This window comes from Pseudopodoces humilis, chromosome 9, assembly GCF_049639895.1.
Source record: "Pseudopodoces humilis isolate 2021_Gansu_Grassland_sample_001 chromosome 9, ASM4963989v1, whole genome shotgun sequence".
NCBI lineage: Eukaryota > Metazoa > Chordata > Aves > Passeriformes > Paridae > Pseudopodoces > Pseudopodoces humilis.
In genome coordinates, this window is record NC_142208.1 from 22,750,823 (window position 1) to 22,774,882 (window position 24,060).

The 24,060-nt window shown below is 57.8% G+C and overlaps 1 protein-coding gene and 1 pseudogene across 3 annotated transcripts in view; one reads left to right on the top strand and one right to left on the bottom strand.

Annotated features, from left to right (window-relative positions):
- The window catches only part of LDB1 (LIM domain binding 1), a 25,985-nt gene extending 3,061 nt beyond the window's left edge, over window positions 1–22,924 (top strand). For 2 of the 3 annotated variants that reach the window (XM_005520675.3, XM_014250507.2), the window contains exons 2-11: window positions 16,625–16,727; window positions 17,317–17,361; window positions 17,584–17,659; window positions 17,878–17,980; window positions 18,184–18,356; window positions 18,595–18,717; window positions 18,895–18,978; window positions 19,273–19,396; window positions 19,855–20,003; window positions 20,368–22,924. In XM_005520675.3, the coding sequence (XP_005520732.1) occupies window positions 16,625–16,727; window positions 17,317–17,361; window positions 17,584–17,659; window positions 17,878–17,980; window positions 18,184–18,356; window positions 18,595–18,717; window positions 18,895–18,978; window positions 19,273–19,396; window positions 19,855–20,003; window positions 20,368–20,598 (1,211 nt within the window). In that variant the 3' untranslated portion in view covers window positions 20,599–22,924. The remainder of the gene's footprint in view (window positions 1–16,624; window positions 16,728–17,316; window positions 17,362–17,583; window positions 17,660–17,877; window positions 17,981–18,183; window positions 18,357–18,594; window positions 18,718–18,894; window positions 18,979–19,272; window positions 19,397–19,854; window positions 20,004–20,367) is intronic. The other variant, XM_005520676.3, reaches the window with a different exon arrangement.
- LOC148183791 (uncharacterized) lies at window positions 62–2,057 on the bottom strand (annotated as a pseudogene).
- Window positions 22,925–24,060: the final 1,136 nt, after the last annotated feature.

Consider the following 24,060-nt stretch of genomic DNA (forward strand, 5'->3'; position numbering starts at 1 on the left):
TGCACTTTCTTTCTTAATTGTTTTTGTTATTATCATTATTTTTCCCCCTGTAGTGATGGTGTCAATGCAGAGGGGGAGGAGGGGAGCAAAGAGGAATGGAGCTGTTCTCCCTCCCTGCAGGGCTGGCTCCAGCTTCATGGCAGGAAAACAACTTTTCCAAGGTCAGCACCTTCTCTGGGACACCTTGCAGAGAACCAGCCTATGCACCCCTCTGGCAGGAGGGACAGCTTCCCAAGACACATGCTTGGGGTCCTGGGATGGCTGTGTCCAGCCAGGGCACGGCCCATTGCTGTATCCCTCCGTTCTGCCGAGCTGGCGCCGTGCATCCCCCACCGTCACGAGGCCGAGCTGTGCCACATGCCTTCTGCGACAGATGCGCTGGGAAAGGGATGGCGGCGAGCGGGCTGAGTGCCGCGGCGGGGGGGGCCAGGCAGCCCTGACCCGTGCAAGCTCTGGCTCCCAAACCACCCCCAGGGGTGCCTGGCACCTTGGGGTACCCCTGGGCCTGTTGGAGAGGAGGGGAGCAGTAGGGGTCCTGAGGCCTCATCGTGGGTATCGGAGTGCTCTAGTCCAGGCTTCCTTCATGTTCTTCATGTTTGGATAAAACGTTTCTTGCCCTGTCCCCCTCAACTGTGAGGTACCTGATGCTGGGCACTATGTGTGCTGTGTTGCCTGCCCACTTCTGGCACGCTGTGGCAAAGTCAGGATGGGTTTGTGGCTGTCTGGTGCTCAGTGAGAGGATTCCTCAGGGGTCCTGTTGTTGGTGTGAGGCACCATCACAGCGCTCCTTGGGGCCAGTGTGAGCTCACCCAGGATTTGCCTGGAGAATCCTGGCTGGGTTAGTGCCACACCAGTGCCAGTCAGTTCAGCACTGTATTTTCCCTGGGCCCCAAGTTTATTTCAGGAATGTTGTTACCTACTCAAACACAAACTGCTGTGAAAGCTGCTCCCTGGGGAGTGAAGGGGTGCCCCTGGGGGATGGGACCCCCGGGGCAGGGAGGTACCCCTGTGACCCAGGAGGGCTTGTTGCTAGGAATGCACTGGCCAGGTGGCTGTGTGCCCCCAGGCAGGGCAGGAACAGAAGCAGCTCGAGTGTCCCCTGCCCATCCCTTTCATGTCAGATCACTCGATTTCATGCCACCCTCTCCTCCCCCACTCTGCTGTGGCATTCTCCTGCTATATCCATGTTGGTAGAACACGTGAGGCATGGGTCTGCGTCGTGTGCCAGGAGTGTGCTGGGACACTTTGGGAGCGTGGTGCCCGTGCACAGCAACTCTCGGCGTGTCCTGGTGCACCAGCTGCCCTGTCGGCAAGAGCCCCCAGCCCTGTGCAGGGTGACACTGGGCCCTGGGGCTGCCGTTGTGCACGGCGGAGGTGCACCCCTGGGCCTGCGGAGCAGTGGGTGTGGGGACAGCAGGGCAGGATGGGGCTGGGTGACCGTTATCAGCTGCCCGCAGGCTGCAGCTGTGGTTTCCTGCCGGTGCCGGGGGAAGGGTGCTGGGGAGCAGGCAGGGCTGCCAGGGGGCTTCTGGGCCCCACCTGAGCAGGGATAGTGGCAGCAGTCTGCCCCTCTGCCAGGGTCTCTGCTGGGCAGGGTTGGGGTGGCTGCAGCAGGGGTGATGCTGGCAGGTTTGTGGGAGGTTCACTGCTGTGTGCTCACGGGGGTGCAGGAGAGTGGGCTGTGCACCAGTGTTGAATGTCCTTTCTGAGCAGGGGTGCTGGTGAGGCTCAAGAGTCCCCAGAGCCTTCCAGCACAGCTCACCCCCTTCTCTCCTGGGCAGGTCATGGATTGGGATGAACGTTAAACCCGAGGCGTAATCTCTGCTGTGGCAGGCGCTGGCCCCTGTCCAGCCCTGACCCGCCCTGCCCGCAGGGCGACCGATAACACCGTGCCCGCACCCCTCTGCTGCTGCTTCCTTTGGGGGGCCCCGTGGGATGTAGCTCCTGCCCCGCTTTTGCAGGATCACTCTCTGCCCCTGCTTTGTAGAACCCACGGTCAGGTAGCAGAGGTTACCCTGCACCAAGGTGACAGTGCCTGTGCCCCCGGATGGCCCCATGGTGAGACACCCTCTCACGGTGGGGCAGGCAGGGGGTGGGAGGGTCCCTGCTTACCGCAGGAGCCTCAGGCCCTCTATTACACACCAAGGGAGAGGTGTTGTGCATGCAGCCAGGTTTCTGCAGTACAGCCCAGGTGGCTGGACACAGTGCTTGCAGCCCAAGCCAGGCTGGGACGTTGGTGGTGTTGGGATACTGGACCATTCTGCAGCAGCCAGCTGCTACAATATCTGCTCTGTTACTTGCATTCTCCTCCAACCAGGGTCTTGTGCAGCCTGGGGGTCTCCCTTCCAGGGCAGGGGTTGCCTATTGTGAGTAGCTGTGGGGTGATGGGTGTCAGCTTTTGCCCACACCAGCTCCTGTCTCCCCACTGGGAACCCGTGGCAGTTTGTGGCATTGCAGGCACGCAACTCTGCCGGGCATGGGGCAGGTCCAGGCACCCCGACCTGCCTGCTCCAACCGGCCTGGGGTGAGCCTGGGGCAGCTGCGGGTAGGGGCAGGCAGGAGCACGGCAGCGGGAGCTCTCTCCCTGCCAGGGATGGCAACAGAGAGTTGCTGGAGGAGCCTGATGTGCAGCGTTGCATGGAGCTGGGAATGGGGAGTGGAGTTGGAGTATGGGGAGTGCCAGGCTGCCAAAAGTACTTGCGGAGGGGCTTTTCCCTGCTAAGGCTGGGAAGATGTCGTTATGCTCCTCCCAGCTTGGTGCCCCTGCCAAATCCTTTGGGCAGCCACGGCATGCCGAGTCGCCCTGCCTGCTGCCAGCGCGTGCGCAGCAGGAGGCTTGGACGGTGGCAGGGTTCCCCCCCAGAGCCCCAGACTGCCCCCGAGTGGAGTAGATGGGGCTCTATGTCAATCCCTACAGGAATCGGACCTGGAGCTGTGGGAGCTGCCGTCACCATCCCACCGTGGCTGTGTCCCTGCTTGGCCTAGCTGGTGGGGAAGAGGCAGTCGCTAACAGGAAGGACACGCATGTTAGCAACGAAAACACGACAGTGAGAGGAAGCAGAAGCAATGCATTATTGATGGAGCTATTTGATGCTGCTATATTCGGAGAGCTGCTCCGGAGTGTTCGGCAGCACTGTGTGTGGGGGTGCCAGGGGGTGGGCTCAGCTGGAGGAGAGTTACCTGCTTCCAGTCAACCGTGTACAGCCACGGCCCTGTAAACTGTCCTGTCCCTTCTCCCAGGGGAGCTTCCAGTGTGGGAGGGCACAGTGACACGTGGAGGAGAGATGGCCACCTTAGTGGGTGGGGGTTTGGTGGGTGGCAGTTCCTGGCTATGTAAATCTCTTAAGGATTCCAAGGGTCTTCTGTGGCTTGGGAGACAAGGGTGGAGGGAATGGAGGGGGAACAGTGAGCCAGGGACCAGGGTGCTCTCCCACCAGGGCTGAGTTCCTGGAGCTGTAGGGCTGGGTGTTGAGGATTTTGCTTTGGCTTCTCTTTGAAGCAGCAGTGCCTGTTCCTTGGAGGGTAGATGGTCTTCTTGGGGGATAGAGGGTAGGCATGGGATGCTGCGGCTGTGCAGCAATGCTGCATGTCACCCCCTCCCTGCTGTGGGTTCCCAGGCCAGGAAAGGGGCTGTAAAACGAACCATTCTTGTAACATGAGAGAAACCACCTGGAGGCTCTGGAGGAGCCTTAAAACCCTGCAGCTCTAGCAGCCTGGCTCTGGGTTTCTGCAGAGGAACTGGGGATCACTGCTGTGGGTGGCCATGCTGGGGCTGAGCTCTTGCAGGACGTGCACTGCGATGTCTCAGGGACAGCACAGGAATGCTGGGGGGCATTTCTCTGGTACTGGTGCCATGGGGAAACCCCCTTCCAGCAGGACCTGCCAAAGCTTGCTTGTGGACTGCACCTTACCCTTGGAGCCTGTGGGCAGCCCATTCAGTATTTATGAGGCTGACCCACCACACCAGAACAAGGGTGTGAGGGTGGACACCTCATATGAACCTCAGGCACTCTGGGGTCCTGCATCCCACTGTAGCCTTTCTCCACGTCCTCTTATTTTGGAGGAGATGGGCACCAATGCATGCATTTGGTTGCTGTTTGTCTGCTGCTCACATACTCAGATTGATTTCTCTGTCCCATGCAGGATGCTCAAGATGTGACCCTGTAACTTCCCATCCTGCTCTGGAAGCCTTTCCCCAGCCCCTAGGCTTTCTTTCTGCCTCTAGGTGTCTGGAAGTGGTTCTGGTTTTGAAGGGTTAATCCCAGGAGCCCCCAGGATCTGCTGCCTGCCTGGCATGACTCACCATGTAGTTTCCAGCCTCCCCCAAACCTTCTCTGGAGAGATGGAGCTCTGGCTTCTCCAGCCAAAAATGGGGGCCCCTCCTGCCCCAGAACTCCCTTTTTATCTGGTCATGCATAGCTCTAGTGGGGAGAGAAGCCTCTCCTTGAGAAACAGGGAAACAAAGCATATTTCTGTTTGGAGGATGGTAGGATTTGAGGAGCTGGCTGTTGTGTTCTGGAAAGGGGGGGCTCCAGGATGCATGCTGTGCTGCGCTGCTTCAGGCTGCAACTGCGTGTGTGCGACGGTGCCCAGGCTGCTACTTGGACAAGTCCATGAGGTTTGGAAGCGCCAGGCCAGTCCGTCTCCTGGTGCAGGCTGTGCTGTTTGCAGAGCTAGCAGATTTTTATTATTTTTTATGTAAGCGTGTGTCCGCGTCCCTGCTCTATGCCTGCGCTTGCCAGGGCCCCGGCCGGGTGTCAGTGTGAGCATGCCCTGCCTCCTGCCCTGCTTGCCTGGGTTCCCTCACGCACACTCTGTGGGCACAGCAAGCCGTGACCACAGGGATCAGAGAGACCTGGGCATCCCCTGGCTACCGTGGGGATCCCGGTATCCTCACCGGGCTCTTCCCATCCATTTGTCTGGGATGTATCCCTATGCTCGCTCCTGCGCCCGAGCTCCTGCCAGTTCCCTGGGCTGAGACCTGTACCGACTGTTGGATCAGGGCTAGACTTTGGGGAGGCAAGGCAGGCATGGGGCCCTTGCTAGGGGGAGAGTGGAGGCTGCGATATGGGGGATGGAGTGCCCTACCACAAAAACTGGGTAGTCCTTGGCTCCCCTCAGAGTGTGGGTATGAGCAGATCATGAGGAAGGGGCTCCCCCACACCCTTGCTGCCACACACGCTTCCCAGCTGCATCCCAGCCCTTCTGCTCTCCATCCAGCATCTATTTAATTATTAACTCGGCTATAACCATAAACAGCTGGGGCTGCTGCAGCCACGTGGACCAGTCCAGCGCTGTCGTCAGAGCTGAGCAGGGACACGTGAACAGTCCCGGAGGGCTGCTGAGCCCCGGGATAAATTGCTCCAGGCATGTTTGCTGTGGATGTACTGGGCTGGGCCATGGGGCCTGAGGATGAATGGGGACTGCTCTCTGATCCCCTGGCCATGCCACTGGTGCCAGGAGTCTCTAATACAGGGACAAAATTAACCTTTTTTCACTATTTTTCAGTAAAACTGTAGTGTGTTGAGTGCTGGTGGCTGCCTCGTGCACCTTTGTGCCTTGGAGTGGGAATGGGTGCAGGTGGACTGTGTTTAATGGCCTGTCTTGGCCAGGAGGGCTGTGCCATCCCATAGCTGTAACCAGCTGTAACCAGCGTTGCAGCCAGCACTTTTTAGCCTAATGATGGTGGGTGTCAGCTGCAGCCCCATTTCACCCAGTGCCACAAGATTTGGGCTGGCAGGAGGACAGGTGAAGGGACAGCATGCTGGGGCACTCCCAGCATCCCTGTGTCCAGTTATCAAGGCACTGACAGCATGGGTAGCTCCAGCTGCATCTGCCTTTGACAGAGCAGGGTGTCACAGAGGTTTTTAGCTTTACAGTGAGTTTCTCCTCTCTGTAAACCTGGGAGTTTTGGTCTATGTAGCCATGTGCCTGTGGAAAATGATACTGCAGGATAGCCTGCAAGAGGAAGGGGAAATCATGACGGTGTGATGTGGAGCAGGATAGGGTTGGAACCTCACTCAGTCTGGAGGACAGGAGTGAGAGGATGCTGCCTGTCCCTCTTCAGTGATGGTCCCAGACAGTAACATGGTTGGGGAGCAGGGAGCTACTGCCAGTCTTCAGGGAGCAGGGTTTTTGGGGATGCAGAAGCACAGAGGGGAGGACCTCATTGATGAGGTTTTGCACCCGCCATATCTGCTCTGCTGGCTGGGGGGAAGCAAGTGTGCTTGCAGGACCCAACTGGTTGTTCCTGCATTACCGCAAGGCTTGGTGAGGGGATGAGGTGCGGGCCTGGCCCTGCAAGCAGGGGGATGTGGGAGGGTGTGCGTGCCCCAGGCATGGGTGCACACCCAGCCGGAGCTGTGCCGGGAGGCGTTTGGGGAAGGCGTGCAAGTGCATGCCAGCCCATCGGCGTGAACACCAGCCCATGTGTGTAGGGTGAGCTGTACCAGCACGTGTGTGTGTGTGTGTGTGTGTGTGCGCGTGTGTGCGTGCATATGCACTGAGCCCATGCGCTTGCCGACTGGGCTGGCAGCAGAGGTCTATGCCAGTCTCACTTTCCAGGGCAGGAGCAGAAGCTGCAAGGGGCAGAAGGGGAATGGGAAAAATTGGATTTTTTTTTTTTTTTTTGTAAGGGAAATTTTCATAATGGAAATTTTTGTAAAATCTCCGAACTGGAAGAGGTTGCAGCTTTATCAAGGAAAGGATACACTGGGGGTATGATGGCAATTGCAAACTGGAACATTTTATTTTTCTTCCCCCTCCCAAACCAACCAGTTGTATTTTTCTTTTCTCTGAAACCGGGCGAAAGGGAAACAAGTTTGAAAAAGAAAAAAAAAAAAGAAAAAAAAAAAAAACACAAAACTGAAAAAACTTCAGACACCCCGAAACCAAGCTAGGGAAAAGGTCTATTTTTATTCAAACTTTCGCAGTAGGGAAAGAATCCTCGCCCCAGCTGGTGCCGAGCTCCTCAGCGGGACGCGCGGCTCCCGCATCCCCATCCCGGGGAGTGCCTGTACCGGCGCTGGGCGGGTGTGGGGGGGCAGCTCTCCGGGGACCCCTTTTCGGGCGTCACCCCTGGCCCTTGGGCCCCCGGGCGGCGCGGGGCGGGGGAGCCGGTGCGGGGGGAGGGGCCCCCGCCGCCGCCGCAGCCGTTGTGGTCCCGGCGGCGGCGCAGACAAAGGATGCGCCCCCGCCCCGCCCCGCGCCCCGCCCGCCCCGCCCCGCGGCGGCCCCGCGCCGCCCGCCCGCCGCCGCCGCGCCGCCGCCGGACCCCCGCCCGCCGCCGCGCCGTGAGTCACCCCGCCCCCCCGCGCCCCCCTTCCCCCCGCGGAAGTTTCCCGGTCCCCCCCACCTCGGTGGCGGCCCCGCTCGGGCGGCGGAGGTGAGGGCCGGGGTCCCGCCTGCGCCGCCCCCGCGTCTGCGAAGTTGTGCGCGACCGCACCGCGCCGCCGCTCCCCACCGGGCCCCCGTACGGCCCGGGGTCCCCGCGGCAGCCCCCTGCCCGCCCTCTGCTCCCCCGGCCCGGCTCTCCCTGTCCCCAGCTCCCCTTTCCCTCCTCGTCTCCCCTCTCCATCCTTACCCAGTTCTCCTGTTCCTCATCCCTCCCCAGCTGCTCAGTGCATCCTTTGCCCCTCATCTCGCTCCCTCCCCTTCAGCTCCCATGTCTGTCCTCCCCCTCCCTGCCTGTGATGTTTCTCCCCTCCCCTGGTTCCCCTTTCTTTCCACCACGTATTGGCTTTTGGAGCGGCACCCCCAGCCTGGTGGGGTGCTGCCAGCAGACCCCATGCCCTGCTGTGCCCTGCTCCATCCCAGCCCACAGCTCCCTTTGTTCTTCTCCGGGTTCCTTCCCCTGCCAAAGCCCCTTGACAGCTGCCCCACGCCCTCCTGGTCCCCCTGTGTGCGCTGTCATGGGGTTTATGGGGCCAGTGCACAGCTCTGGAGGCTACTCTACCTCCGTTCCTCACTGATTGTTGCAACTTCATCCTTGCTCGCAGCTCAAAGGGTCCAGCCAGTCTCCCACGGGTGCCTCAAAGGGAATAAAAGGTCCAAGGGGTGCAAACACATGAGACCTACAGATCTTTCAGAAGCTGCCTTGCCGGGTGTCCAGGCTTGGGGGGCCATGGGCACAGGGGGCTCATCCTCCTTGGCAGACAAAGCAGTGGCTCGACCTGAGCCAGCCAGAAGTGGGGACCAAGCTGAGGGTGAGCACAGCATCCTCAGGAGTGGGAAAGACTCAGCAGGTCCAGTTTAGGAGTCAGCATGCATGCCAGAGCTGTGGAGGGGTGTCTTAGCTAGGCGGGTGTTTTCCTGGAGTCCCTTCGGCAGAGCCTGCTGTAGTAGGCTGCCCTGATCTCGGGTGGCTAGCCTAGTAGTCCCTGCCAGCCTGCTGCTTGGGATGGGTGATCAGCACTATGGGGGCTCCCTTGGCTCGGGCAGCCCCCAGTCCCATTACTGCAGCCTTAGCTGGCAGAAGCCAGGCACCATGGCAGGAACCTGCTGAGCAACTGCCATCCCTAGCCAAAGCCATTGCCGAAGCAGGAGCCAAAACTGGAGGTGTCAACCACTCCCAGGGTGAGGTGTGAGCAAAGGGTTCCAAGTCTGTGGGGTCTATCAGGGAGTCACCTTCTGGGGACTCACAGTGTGCTCTTACCTCACACTGCAAACCATCACCTGCTTTCTTCTCACCAGGAGGGTCTGAGCCTGCTGGAGGCTGGGCCAGGCAGGTGTGAGAGCAAACACCTTGTCCCAGGGTCTTCCCAGTTGCTCTCCACATGCTTTCGATAGCACCGTGTCTGAGTAGTGATTCTAGTGCTGGTCAGGTACCAGCTCTTACTGCTTCTGTTTCTAGGTAAATATCAGTGTCCTTGTTCCTTTAAACATTTAAAGCCTTAAGTTTTGGAGTGTTCTCATTGTGGGGGAATTATGGTTTTCACTGAAGTAGTACTGAATGTGGTCTTTCCACTCCTGGTGCTGTAGAAAGCCCAGGTTTGTGATGTGAGCATCCCTTAAAGACTGAGTAGTGCTGATCAGAACGACACATAAGTTGTGTTGCTTCAGAGAGGAAAACTTGTGATCCAAGGGGGACAGGCTGGTGCTGGAAGGTTTGGTGACACAAAGGTTTTGCTGTCATTTGATGACTTTCCCCCTCACCAGGAGCAGGTTACAATCCATGTAAAATAGGGAAAGGGTAGTAAAAAGCCACAGAAGTTCAGTTGAAGCAAAGGTGTCTCAGGCTGGGGACGTGGAGCCTCTTTCAGCTTCTCAGAGAGCAGTGATAGCTGGCAGCCCTGAGCTTGCCCAGCCCCTCAGGATGTAGGAGGAGAGGGTATGGATCAGTCCAGCTCCAAGACTCCTTCTCTATTCCATGGCTGGAAGGGTGGCAGCAGTGCTTGGCCCAGAGTGGTCTCTCTCAGCATGCCTTCTGTCATTTGCTTGCAGCTCTGCACTGGTGTGATCTTGACATTTGCATTAACAATATGAACCTAAAGTCCTGTGTGGTGGCAGAGCAGGATAGCACTTCTTCTGGCCTTCTCCCTTAGAAACCGCCCGTCCTCTGAGTGATCTGGGGACAGAGTGCTCCTGCTGTTGTTTGCTCCGCGTGTGTGTTTGTGGGTTGTGATGCTTGCCACAGTGAGGTTTGCTGCCCCGTGGGTTGCTGTTGTTTCGTGTGGAACTGCAATCAGGGATGCTGGGGCAAGAGGGTTTCCCTGGGGCTGGGTTCCTCATGCCTTCAGGAGCACCAGGCAGGTGTGCTTGACCATACCCTTTCCTTTTGCTTCCTGGGGTTTTGGCCCATCCTGCACTGGTTGTCCAAAGGCCTGACAGCTGCAGCAGCACGTGCTGTCAGTGCAGCGGTGCGATTCTAGCAACCACTGCATTTGCCCTGTCCCCAGTGCTGCCGGCAGGGTCCCTCGTTCAGCCGCTCCCACGTTGTCTCTTAACCAAGAACTGAGAAGAGAGAAGTTCTGCCTGAGCAGGAGGGCAGAGGCTTGTCCTGACAGCTCGAAGAAGCAATGGAGGTGCTTTGTAAAGCTGCGCCGAGTAGGTCCCCGCCACGCTCGCACTGTCCCTCCTGTCTGTGGGCATCTGCGAGCGGTCCATACCTTGTGGCAGGTGCTGCACGCCAGCCATGGTTTGCCCCCGGGTGCATGCTGCCCCAGCCAGGTCAGCTGGATGCCCGCGGCGGGAGTTATCCAGCTTTTTTCCCCCCTCCGGAGCGGGCGTCTGGCCGGCTGCCAGAGCTGCGGGGCTCCACCTAGGAGGCAACATGGAGCAAGGCGGCCGGCGGCGGGGCCGCTGTCTCCGGAGACTACGCGTCCCAGCGTGCAGCTCTCGGCGCCGCTGGCAGCGGCAGGGAGGGAGGGGAGCATTGCATCCCGGGATCGCAAATCTCCATGCGCCACGTGGGGGCTGACAGCCTCCTGCGCTCCGAGGCAGCAGCGCTGGGGGTCCTGCCGGCCTGGGGGATCGCTGTGGATCCCCCTCTCGAAGTGTAAGGACAGACCTCAGCCTCTTGCTGCCACTTCCCTGCACTTGTGGCTCTCTGCTCCAGCTCTACCGGGCAGATCTTGTCCCTGAGCAACGACCCCACAATATCGTGCAGAGCTGTGTAGTTTTGCTCCACCATGTGCATGGCAGGCAAGCAGCCGTGAGCAGGGATGTTGTCATCACGTTCTGCAGGGCCATCGGCATGGTTAGCTATAACTGATTTTTTTGTGTTGCCGCAGAGCCTAGAAAACCTTTGATGATGAAAATCCTAGTTTGTCAGGAGGCTTTTATTCTAGGTATGCTGACAGGGTTTTTTTATCCAGCCCCATGGTTCCTAGACATTGTTCGTTTGTTTGCCAGTGCTGCACGGATGCGGGCTGCAGGAGGGATGTGAGCCTGGTCGCTGCAGGGTGGCAGGGCCCCGGGGTGAATGGGTCTGGGAGAGAGGGAAAGTGTCTGAAAATGTGAAAGGTGCGTTCCTGAGGCTGAAACCGACAGTGTTTGATTATGGATCATCTTTGAGACAGTGAACTGAAAGGAGTAATTAGGGACAGTGGGATATTTCCCTGAGAGTTGCAGGAAATGACTGCCTCATGGTAAGTTGATAGTAGTGGAGCTGAAACTGGGTTATCTGTGGGATTGCATCTGGGGCTTGCAGCCTTGGACGTGATGCAATTTTCTGGCTGTTTTGCAATTGGCAGGGTGTGCTTTTCTCCCTTTTTCCCTTCTGGAGAATTCCCCATCTACATGTCTGAATCATCTGAGGAACAAAATGAGAAAGGGGAGACTCCTGCTTCCCTAGGTACTGCAGGGCAGTGCATTTCCCTGGGGCTCCAGCCAAATGTCCAGCTCCAGAGGATGCCTTCCTGGGAGACCCTGGACCCTGGCAGAGGTGTGGCTGTGGGGCTACACTGAGCCCTGACCTGCAAATCCACATCCCACCCAAGTTCTCCTCACCTGGTGCTTTGAGATAGCACTGCTTTGCAGCCTACATCAAGATTTCCACTTTGTAATAATTAGCTGTAGGTAATTATCCCTTCTCTGGCTGTCCCCCTAAATTTGTGACCCGATCTGCAGAGAAGAGCACCCTTGAGTTCAGATGCTTTGTGTGCTGCTGTGGGGAACTTTTGCACTAATATTGCAGGATGTGACCTGGGACTGGGACACCATGCACAGGCATGTGGTGTGGTGTGGGCAAAGAGGCAGCTTGTGGTCCCGATAAGGTCTGTGGATGGCTTGGATGTTCAGCTTGAGAAAAGTGAGAGTAATATCTGCATGCAGCCGGGCAGGCGGCAGTGTGGGTTTTGCCTTCCGACGGGTCAGGGCCAGGCAGTGTCCTGGCTGGGGTCAGCCTCTGGATGCCACTGAATCCATGGCACGTGGTCTCCTCCAAAAGTAGTATCTCCTCTTCCCTGGAGAGCCCACCCTCGTGGAAGCTTCAACTTCCTCAGTTCTGTGTTTCTAAAGCAAATGGGATTTCTGCAAGTTGATATTGTCGCTGATAATGTCTCAGGTCATGTCTTGGTGGGTTCCCCCTGAGTTCCTGTGGGCTTAACAACAGCGTCAGAGTTTGCAACTGGCCTTTCTCAATCCCCTCTATTCCAAAGAAGAGGAGAAGGTGAAGGAAGGCATGGTTGTGGAGGCAGACCATGGACTGCTGCATGTGCCTCTGCCTGTCCCAGTCGCTCTGAATGCTCTGTTTGCCTCCCAGCCCTGACAACTTCCCGGACACTCGGCACTATCACTGGGCAAAACCACGTGAATTATTTGAGACGCTGCCCTGCACCCAGTCCCAGATAGCAACCTCATGCCAGCGGGACTGGCCTGGGAAGATGTATTTCTTCCTGCTATCAGGACTCCCACACCCCATCGAGGCAGCCCTGCAAAACAATGCCGCTATTTACACTTTAAAGCCTCGTTAGGCAGCCAGGAAGCAGGCACGGGGCATGCCGGGAAGCACCGGCTGCCTGTAGCGAAGGCTGGCCTCTCTTCTTCCCGGGCTCCTGGGAGGAGCAGCACGCTCCCCGGCTGAGCTGTAACCCTGCGGCCCCTTTCAAGCCCCACTTCTTCATTTTTTTTTTATCATTTATGTTTTTAGCCTTGTTGGTGAGCTTTGCTGCCTTGCACAGAGAGTGCACTGGCTGCCCAGACAGGGGTGGCTCCTGTCTGGTAGGGGGGGCACCAATACCTGCCAGCGGCCACAGGTATAGGAGGAACAAGATGTTGATGCTGCTTTGCCTTTGTCCTCAGCAGTTCTTTGCTCTTTGATGGTGAGCTGAAGTTCTGGGAGTTTAGACAGGGGCTTTTCTCTCTGCTTTCCATGTTCCCTGCCCAGGCAGGCAGCTCCATGGTGCCTCAGTTCACAGTACCCTGCTGTCTCCTGGCTGTGTGGCATCCACCATCCTTTTGGTGCCTTGGGAAATCTGATGTCCCTCAGCTCTGTGAGCTTGGCTAGGATGTGAATGATTCCTGCTCCAGCAAACCCACTGGATGGTGCTTTCCCCACAGAGGAAGAGCTTCCCCCTTAGGGCTGATAGTTGGCAAGCAGGGACAGCAGAGGAGAAGGCATGTGGAGGGTTGGGCAGTGCTGGGCTGTACACGAACCATGGGCAGAGCACCTGCCTTCTGGTGCACCTGGATGGCCGCCCACCTGGAGCTGTTCACTTGCCCACGATTTTTCGGCAGGTCTGTGGACCTGGCCTGAGCCGAGGATGCTGAGCTGTGGGATGCCTTCACGGGGTCCCCTTCTTCCACACCCTCCATACTGAGGAGGAGTCATGGAGCCGCCCACCTGGCCACGAGCACTGCGCTGTTTGCCCAGACCTGCTTGGGCTGGTAGCTCACCAGCTGCAGAGTCAGCCTGATTTTTTCCCTTGCTGGATGTTTTTGTGTCGCTGGCCCAGCACCGTAAGCAGCCACAGGAAGCATCTGTGTTGCCTCATGTTCCACAGGGGCATTGCATGCTCAGCCACCAAGCAGCATACCTGTTTGCTCCAAACCTGCCTGGATCACCAAGCCTGCCCAGATCTTGTGCTCAAGGCAGGAGGCAGGGCAGTGGCATGCAGAAACACCAAAGAGGGCCGGGCTCTGGGCTTGGCTTGGGAAGGGCCACATCCTGCATGTCTGTGTCACTGCACCTGGCTGGACAGGGCTTGCAGGCAGCTGGGGCAGTGTGAAGGAAAGAGGTAGTGATGGAGGGATGTCCCAGACCAGGCAGCATGACCTGTGTGCAAGTAAAAGCTGGTGTTCCTGCTGCTGTAAAGTAATTGTGTCATTTCGTGTAATGTGTGTAGTGTGTCTATGGTGAATGTAGAATTTGGACAGCTTGTATCAAATCATAAGGTGTTGTTAGTGTTACTTCAAACCACTGAATCCAATGACATGTTTTAGGCTTCGTTAAAAATAATACTTGGTCAGGATGCCAGTCTTGCTGAGGTCTCATAACAGACTCTTGATCCTGACATAGGTCACTCAGTGGAGCTCCAAAAGCAGGGTGCTGGGAAAGGCCCAGGATGGAAATGGAGGCTTGAGGAGAAGTGATGGCCCGGCTCATCTGTTGTCCCACCTCCAGCAGCAGGGAGCTATGGAAGAGCATGAGAAGCACAATGGATGGAGAGTTATGTGTCTCCCTGGTCTCACCACCGCAGGAGACCTTCCTGCACCCTGAGAAACAAGATGGGGACTGAGGAAAGCAAGAAGCTTTGGGAATTTAGTCCGCCCATGTCTCATCCATGAATAAAAACAAAGAATTGAAGGGTGAGACCTGCTGGGTCTGATTTTTTTTTGCCCCTCAGGACATGATGACCAGAAACAAGCAGTGCTCCAGCCAATGAATGCCAGTGCTGCCTAATTAATCAATTTGTTTTCAACAGAAGTTTGGGAGTTTTGGGAAGTTTGCTATGCATTGAACATGCTTCAGTGTCATGCTGTATAACGACAGAATGGAGGAAATAGAAATGCTGTGTTTTAGTACAGTTTGGGCTGAATTATTATGTCTGTTAGGCACAAGTTGATGTGGGTGAAGCAGAAAGCAAAAACTCCTCTCCAGCAGAAACTGACCAGCACTGATCTCTGTACTAAGAAATTTCTTTATCTATGAAATCATCCAGTAAGAGCAAGGGGCTGACATTGTTAGCAGCCATGTGAGAAATTGTGCCATGTCCCACTTATCCTCACTGCAGGCGGGCAGGAGTGGGAACAGTGAGCCACGGCTGAGTGGCTGGGCTGGCTCCAGCTGCACAGGAATGGTAGATCCTGGTGGGTGCTGGAGAGAGGCGCTGGGCTCAGCTGCTGTGGGGAAATATGGTAAAAAGGCCCTAAGAAAATCAAGAGGTAAAACACGTATTTCCCTGTTCCTAGTTGGATTTAATGCTTGGAAAGTGACCCCCTCTATTTTTGACCAGCCCTTGCTCAGCAGTGTGTGCAGTCTCTGTGACTGCTGACTTGGGGTCCCAGATGGCTCGGCAGGGGTGAAGGTGACGCCTTGGTTATTCACCTCTGTTGGCTAATGAGCTCTTTGTTGCAGCAAGCTGGACATCTTGGGGCCCCTGTCTGGAGGCACTACTTTCCTTGACTCCGGTGGTTTTTGCTCCTCTTCTGTACCCATTCCGGTCGAGCTGCTACTCCAGTCCTGTCGCTGCGCCCTTCTGCCCAGCCTGGCTGTGGAGTGAAGCCCAGAGGGGCAGTGGTGCGTCTGGCGCCTCTGGGTCGCTTCCCTCCGCTGCTGGGTTTGCTTTCTGCAGTACCGGGTGGCAATCCCAGCAGCTCGTGGGCGTCGGGAAGCGCCCGTCCCAGGGCTGTGTGCGGGCGGGGGCCGATGGGGATGCCGCCTCGGCCCCGGCTGCAGCCATAGCCCTGCACGGCCGGCTGCGGGGCCCCTGCCTGCGGCGGGACGGGGAGAGACGTGTCTGTGCGCGGCAGGGCCGGCCGAGCCGGTGGAGCCGGAGCTGCCTGGCAGCTCGCCCGCTGCTGCGCCCCATCCAGGTCAGCCCGTCTGCCCGCCTGCCCGCCGGGAGGGAGCCGCGTGCCTCAGCAGCATCCTGGCGCAGCGTGCCGGGTCCTGCCAGCCGCGGGGCGTGCCGGGGCTCCCGCGGGGCTCGGGAGCGGTGCTGGCAGACACTGCTCCCGGGAACCTGCCCTCGTGGTGGGAGCGGGCCGGTGAGTGTGGGAGCCTGGCTGCCCCTAAGGAGCCTGGATAGGGCTGGCTCTGCCCTGCATACCTAATGTCTCCTTTCGGCAGGTCTGGGGACCCCCAGGTTGCTTCCAGGATGTGTGCTGGTTTCACACGTGATGTGCTCTGTTGCAGACCCCACCTCACCCCATGCCCCTCTATATGTTCCTTGTCCTTTGCCCTGGTGCTGTGATGGGTGGTGAGGTTTCGGGGTGGTTTGATCACCGCTGGGGGCTGCTGTGTGGGATCTCTGTCCGTCTGGGTCCGGGTGGCCGCTGGCCTGCCCGAGCGGCAGATGGTGGCTGCCTGGGGACCTGCCATCCATCCCTCCGGGTGATTATTCACCCGTCACCATGACGATAGAAAGGTCAGCGAAAAGATCCTGTGTGATTCCCAGGTCGGTCAGTGGGATTACGAGCAGTGCAGGAGGGAGGGTTAGGGCCCAGCCAGCCCCTCTTCAGGCTCACCAGCTGGACTGTACCACTCGGGCACATCCCCAGAGCCCAGCCAGCTGAGAACTGACAAACTTTGGATACCAGTGAAAAACCCTTGGGATAGGGTTGGGCCCCTCTGGCTGCTGATCCTGAGAGCTCAGCCTTGACCCTGTGAGTTCCATCCTGCACGGGGGAGATGTGGAGCTGTGTGTGGGATGAAGGGAGTAGGCTGACAGGGGGGAAGCAGAGGAGGGAGGAGGGATGGGGCTGTGCTGTTGGAGGCTTGACTGGTCCTTCCTCCTCCTTCCTCCTCCTTCCTCCTCCTTCCTCCTCCTTCCTCCTCCTTCCTCCTCCTTCCTCCTCCTTCCTCCTCCTTCCTCCTCCTTCCTCCTCCTTCCTCCTCCTTCCTCCTCCTTCCTCCCCCTCCTCCCAGCAGTAGCAGCAGCAGCAGCAGCAGGGTGTCTCTCCTTGCAGAGTGCCCCCGACTGACCCATGTGCCCCCTCTCTCTCTCTCTCTCTCTCTCCCCAGGCTGTTCCTCTAAGTCATTCAAGCTGTACTCGCCAAAGGAGCCCCCGAACGGCAACGCCTTCCCCCCCTTCCACCCAGGCACCATGCTGGATCGAGATGTGGGGTGAGCTGGGGCCCAGGGAGGGATCTGCAGTGTCGAGGACACTCTGCAGTTTGCACCCCAGGGTCTCTGTGTTATGCTTCCCAGCAGCAAACAGAGATTGTTTCAGTTAGCACAAGAGCAAGGAGGGAATTGGAGCAGGCACAGTTGATAGTGGGTTAAGAATGAGTGATATTTGGAATGAAGGAAGCCTCCAGGACCTGAGCTCTGTCAGGCCAAGCCCTTTCCCTGGCCAAGCCCCTGGAATGACAGGGAGTCCTCCCAGCTCCTGCCAAAGCAGCCCCTTTTTCAACATGTGTCTCGCCTGGCAACTTGCCAGTCACTGCTGCAGAGGAGCTAGTATGTCCCCAAGGAGCAGTTGGCTAGGTCCTAGGGGTGGAGTAGCCAATGATGTGGGATCAGAGCCCAGTTTTGGGCTACAGGTTGCCCCATGGGGCTGTCAGATATTGGCAGCCAGAGTACAGTCTGCACTGTGGGAAGGGTCTCACCTCCAGTGAGCCTGACTGCCTGCTGTAGCCAGGGAACAAGGAGCTGTGGTGAGCAGGGACATCCCTGCTAGCACTGACGTGCCTGCATCTCTTTCCACTGCTAGACCTACTCCTATGTACCCACCGACGTACCTGGAGCCTGGAATCGGGTAAGCATAGGGGGCTGATGTGGTCCCTGCTTGTGGGGAGCTCATGACTGTGGTGGGGGTGCCTCAGCAGGGCCAGCATGCTGGCTGGCTGGGGCTTGTGGGAGGATTGCTCAGACCCTTCCAGCCCTGGAGGGTGTGTATGTGTTCCCCCTGTGGGCTCAGGACCCCTCCACACCCAGTAGCTGCCTTCTCCTCTGATGGTTTGCTGTGCTCTCTGGGCAGGAGGCACACGCCGTACGGGAACCAGACCGACTACAGGATATTTGAGCTCAACAAGCGGCTGCAGAACTGGACAGAGGTAGGCAGCTGGGAGGGTGAGGGTTGGCTGGGGCACTATTTTGGCAGTGGGGGCCCCCACTGCCTTCTCCCACACGTGGCTGTGGGACAGGGCTTATCACCCTCATCTCTCAGCACTCGGCTCGGAGCGCAGTCCTCCATGGGTTGAGCACTGTGCCTGGCACCCTGTGTCTGTCTGTCTCTCCTCCCCATAACTTAGCATCTTTCTGTCATCCCCAGGAATGTGATAATCTGTGGTGGGATGCCTTCACCACTGAGTTCTTTGAGGATGACGCCATGTTAACAATCACTTTCTGCTTGGAGGATGGACCAAAGAGATACAGTGAGTACCAGCTTGAGTCCTCCTTCCTATGGGCATTGCCCCCCAGCAGGAGACAGTTGTGTGCTCAGGGGCATGTGGGTAGGGTGTCAGAGCTCAGCTGTTTCCAGCCAGAAAGTATGGGGGAACCCTCTTCATGTACATTCCAAGGAACATCTGGATGAGCTGGGTTTACTGACCTTACTTTCCTCCTCCTCCTGCTGCAGCGATTGGCCGGACTTTGATTCCCCGTTACTTCCGCAGCATCTTTGAAGGGGGAGCCACAGAGCTCTACTACGTGCTCAAGCACCCCAAGGAGTCCTTCCACAACAACTTCGTCTCACTGGACTGTGACCAGTGCACCATGGTCACCCAGCACGGCAAGCCCATGTTCACCCAGGTACTGCCTGCACCTGCAGCTTCTGCTGCCCCTCCTGCTTTGGTTTTTTGTGCTCCCTTGGTGGCTACAGTCCCACAAAGCTGTGCATTTTGGGCTCATATGGCTTCTGCTGAGACTCCCGAGAGGCAGAGGCAAGCCACTATGAGAGTGTTCCAGTGTGCAGCAGTGGGTTCCTAGGGGATCTTGGCTGCGGGAAGCTGGGGCAGCCTGTGCCTGACCCTGTGCCCTGCCTGCCCAGGTATGTGTGGAGGGGCGGCTCTACCTGGAGTTCATGTTTGATGACATGATGAGGATAAAGACGTGGCATTTCAGCATCCGCCAGCATCGAGAACTTATTCCCCGCAGCATCCTTGCCATGCATGTGAGTACAGCTCCAGGAGCTCCCCTGGGAATGAATGACACTGGGCTGCTGAGCTCCTCAGGCTGCTCTGCAGGTTGGGATACCTCAACCCAGTCCCGTATTGCAGGCTGGGGCACGGGAGGGCTGTTCCCAGCCTGGATGGGATGCAGCTGAGCCTTCTGTCCCTCTCACTCGTAGGCACAGGATCCCCAAATGCTGGACCAGTTATCCAAGAACATCACACGCTGTGGGCTCTCAAACTCCACACTCAACTACCTCCGAGTAAGTGTGCAAGAAGAGGTGGGTTGCAGCTCTGCCATGTCTTGTGCTGTCAGCTGCCTGATGTCTGGCTGTCCTGGCGTGTGGGTAGGCTGCAAGGCCAGCTTTGCAAAAGGGATCATGCAGAGGGTCTGTAGAGAGCTGTGGGGCAGTGGATCCCACAAGCTCACAGCATGGCTTGGGTCATTGCAGCACAGACACCTGCCTGTAGAGGTGTTAGGGTTAGGGTTATGGGGTCTCCTTTTTGCTGGGCTCAGAGCACTGCAGTCTAACCCAGCATCTGTCTGCTCTCTGCAGCTCTGTGTAATCTTAGAACCAATGCAGGAGCTCATGTCGCGGCACAAGACCTACAGCCTCAGTCCCCGGGACTGCCTCAAGACTTGCCTCTTCCAGAAGTGGCAGCGGATGGTTGCTCCGCCTGGTGAGTCTCACACTGCCTGCTGTGCTGCCTGGGGGTCTCTGGGACTGCCTGCTCAGGCCCTGCCCTTGGTGCAGGCTTCTCTCAGCCCCAGAGCTGTTCTTGGCCTTGTTTCATGAGGCTGGGGGTGGTGAACCAGGCATTTGGCTTCTTTCTATGATGGTCTGCCTTCCCAGTGGGGCAGAGGAGGGCTGCAGGCAGCCAGTGCTCCCTGCCTGGGAGCTGCCGGCTGCTTGTGGAAAGCAAAGCAGAGATGGAAATGTTCCTGCCCCCTCGCTTGTCCTGTGGTCTGGGAGGACAGCAGAGCTGTGGAGGTCAGGAGGGTGGTGATACAGCCTGGAGGGGGAGCGTGGTCCTTGAAGAAGTAGGGTTTGCATAAAAGGGCCTGGGGGCACCAGCTTCCTCTTGTTGGGACTGACCATGTCTCCATCCACCGTCCATGTGTCTCCATCCTCCACCAGCCGAGCCAGCACGGCAGCAGCCCAGCAAGCGTCGGAAAAGGAAGATGTCGGGGGGCAGCACCATGAGCTCCGGTGGGGGAAACACCAACAACAGCAACAGCAAGAAGAAGAGCCCAGCCAGCACCTTTGCCCTGTCCAGTCAGGTACCTGTAAGCATCCCGTTTCCATTCTCTCTTCCTCCTCAGGGCTGGAGGGTAGGGTTCTCTGCCCCTGCCCCTGGGAGCTGCTAGGGGGAGACCCCCAGGGACTGCCTATCTGAGCCACCACAGTTCTTCCCATGTGATGGGGAAAAGAAGGAGGGGGTGTCCCAGCTACTTTCCCTGAGTCCCTTTGCTTTCCTGCAAAGGAGTGAGGATGTGTTTGCCTCACTCAGTGCCCAAGCTTGGGTTCTGCAGTGGAGATGAGGAAGTCGCCCTACACCTGGGGAAAGGGGCTGTGCTGATGAGAGGGGGGGGTCTAGCAGCCCAGGCTCCCCCCACCTCGATTATGTTTCGGGACCGTCTCCCCTTTCAGGATGTGATGGTGGTAGGCGAGCCCACGCTGATGGGGGGGGAGTTTGGGGACGAGGACGAGCGGCTCATCACCCGGCTGGAGAACACGCAGTTTGACGCCGCCAACGGCATCGATGACGAGGACAGCTTCAACAACTCGCCGGCGCTGGGGGCCAACAGCCCCTGGAACAGCAAACCGCCCTCCAGCCAGGAGAGCAAGTCAGAGAACCCCACGTCACAGGCGTCGCAGTAACGGCCCCCCTGCCGCCCCGTGGACTCAGTCCCAACCAATCTACCTGTACATTTTCAACGGAGAGTGACTGGGAAGCGGTGAGGTACCGGGGGCGGATCAGCGCCACATGGATGATGGGGTGCACGGCCCGGGGTGCACGCCAGGCAGGCAGCCCCCAGACGTCACCCCCGCCGCCTCCCCGCACCCCCACGCCTGCCTCCCTGACGGACCCCAGGGCAGGGGTGGGTTTCCGGGGCCGTAGTTTCATTATTCCCCCTTCGCTCTTCTTTTCTGCTTCTTGCCCAGAGATCTTCTCATCCCTGTCCCAACATGCCCAACCCCTCCTAGCTGAGTGAGGGGGAATTAGTGGGGAGGTGTTGGCAGCGGCTGGCATTACCACATGCCATGTGTTGGGTCTGGAACAGCGCAGAGACCCTCCTCCTCCCTGGGCCTTGTGGCTGGTGTTTGCTGAGCAGCCACTTGCAGTGGGGTTGCACATCCCTAGTCCAACATGGGGCTGGTTGGGAGGGGCAGTGATGGATAGCCTTCCCTGTGCCTCAGGCTCTGCCACAGAGCTTCTTCCAGCCAGGGTCAGATCCTTCAGTGCTGGGATGGTGTTGAGGGTAGGGCCCCATTGCATTTTCCCACTCTCCTGCACCTTTCCCTTCCCCTCGCTCCCCAGAGCGAGAGCGCAGCACAGCCATGGGGGGACTCTTGTATATAGGAAGTGTATGGTGGGGGGCTGGGGGGGCACAGAGGACCTGCGGCTCTGCCGGAGCAGCCGGTGCCCTTGTTCCCTGCCTGCAGCCCCTCTGTTTCCCTCCACCCTGTGTGAATCTGCCTGGGGCCCCTTTGCAACCCCTGGCTCCTGGTACCTCCTACTTTTGTCTTTTTTTAAGAAAAAAAAATAATATTATTAAATTGTAAGTTTAAAAAAAAGAAAGAAAAAAAAAAATGGGAAAATACCCCCTCAGCCCCCTTGCCCATTCCCCCCCTCCTGTCCTGAGCCCTTTCACCCTGTCCTGACTTTTGTACAGGCTTCTTCTCTTGGAAGTCTCGTTTTATATCCAGTTCAGAGAGCTTCAAACCAAGGAGAGACTTTGCAGACTTCCTTTCTAATCCCTCCAGAGGCCGGGGGGGGCCAGCCCCCTGCCTCCCTTCTCAATGTAAATCTTGTGTGCTGTTGTCCCCGCTCCCCCCCTCGGGTTCGTGTACCTCGTGCTTGTACATTTCCGCGCTGTAGACAGTGTGTACGATACTGTTCTTTCAATGTGTTATCACTAGAGCAGGTGCCTCCATTGATGTTAGGGGAAACGATGAGAAAAATAATAATTTTTGGGGTTTTTTTTTGGTTTAAAAAAAAGAAAAAGAGAAAAAAAATAATCCCTTCCAAGGCTTTTTCCAAGGAGAATATGGGAGGTGCTGCGGGAGGGTGTTTGTGCTAACTAACCAGTTCACCCCAGCAGCCTTGGAGTGGGGTTTTGGGGGAAGATGGGAGTCCAGGCTGCCCGTGGGAACCCCCTGGCATGCCCCGTGGTGGGGCTGCAGCAAGTGCTGCTGTGGGGGGGACTGCCCTAGTGGGGTATCAGTGTGTGTAAGAGTGTGTGTGCGAGAGGTTTGTGTGTCTGTCTGTGTGTGTAAGGGAGCCTGGGGCAGGCGGAGCAGCCCTGAAGTTTGGGGGAGTGAGGGGTGTACTCCATTCTCTCCATCAGACACCCCCCCAGTTCCCTGCTGGGGGTCCCACAGTCCTGCTGCCCCATGCGGCTGGCAGGTGTCACTGAGGGCCTGCCTGTGCCCAGGGGCTCTGGCTGCTGCAGGGGTGCTACTAGCACCCCGTGCCTTGCCCACTCATGGGTGAGACTGCAGGAGGTGCACCCCGTGTGTCCTCTCCTTCTGCTGTCCCTGTGGTTGGGCAGGGAGACAGCCTTGAGTCAGCCCTGGTGTGATCTCAAGCTGAAGATCCCTGGAGAGATGCCTGTGTTGGCTCCTGGGCCCCTCCATGGGCAGGCTGCAGGTGGAGGGCTCGGCCCCTCAGACCCCCAGGCATGGGGGTCCCCACAGCCCCTCTGCAGGTGGGGGTGGGATCCCAGGGTGGGAGCCTGGTGTGGCAGGGCAGGGAGGGGGGGGCTCTGTGTCACAATTAAGGTACGATTTTCCACGCCATGCCGCACGGCTGCTGTGGAGGGTGCAGAGCCCTCACTGCCATGGGCACACTGTAATGCCTTTTTGTTTCTTCTTTTTTTTTTTAATTTTTTTTCCTTTTTTTTTTTTTTTTCTTCCTTCCCTCCATAGTTCGTGCCATTTATGAGTCATGTATGGTACCAATAAAAAGACTTTTCGGTTTGAAGCTGTCCTGATCACTTATATCTGAGCACGGAGCCAGGCTGATGCAGGCAAGGCAGACAGGGGTCCCCTCATGTCCCTGATGTCCTGGTAGGGGTGTGGGCACAGGGCTCACTGTGCTCCCTGGATGATGCTGGCCTGCCTCTACCTGCTGGCTCCGTGCCATGCTGTGGAAAGCCGAAATCCCAGCAAGGGTAAAGTACAGGGTTACTGAGAAATGGCCCAGTCCCCAAGCCAGAGTGAACCAGCAGCTCGAGGCCTGCCTGGACACCAAGGTGATGGGCACATTCCCTGGGGAGCAGTGGGGGCAGTGTAATCCTGCCTGGGAACAGGGCAGGAGCAGCTGAGCAGCATGGAGATGTCCTGAGGGGGAGCAAAGGAAGGACGGGACCAGTCCAGACCAGAATAGAGGGCCAGCCTCCTTGGGGACTATGCCAATCTCCTTCCAGAACCTGAGGTGCCCTGTGCCAGCATTATTTGGGATATTGGGGAAAACCATGTTTGTAAAACAGGGCTGATGCAGCAGAGGGTGAGAGCAGGATGAGCCTGTATCTTCAGAGTAGAAGCAGGGGTTGGGTTGACATCTGCAGTGAGGGGTGTCACCAGGCTATCCTTTCCCCTGACAGGGCTGAGGTTGGGGGTGCTACAGGGTGCAGGTGCTCACCCCCTTGTTCTGTGGACCCCTGAGAACCTTGGGGCTGGCAGCACTTTTCCTGTATGCAAAAATGCTGCATGATGTGATGGCTGGGGAGGGCAGGTTGGCCCAGGTGAGCCCAGTGTGGCACCCAGAGCTGAGGCATCAATACCCTTGTTTCTGGCATGCCCTGAGCTCTGGCAGGCTTAGTGGGATGCCCTGGGCGGGAAGGGATCAATGGCCTGCAGGAGCAGGTCCTGCCATCTGTGACGGATCCTGTATATGCCTGGTTGGATCCTGCACATGCACCTGGGAGCTGCTGGAGGGCCCCAAGGCCCCCACACTTAGGGGGTTGAGGTCTGACCTGGAAAGCCCAAGGATACCTTGAAGCCCCCAAACCTCCTTCCCCACATCAGTTCCAGTGCTGTGAGAAAATCACTACTTGCTTTTTTTTTTCCCTCCTTTTTTGTTGGGATGAATCTGTGTCCTCTGTTGCCCTGTCCCAA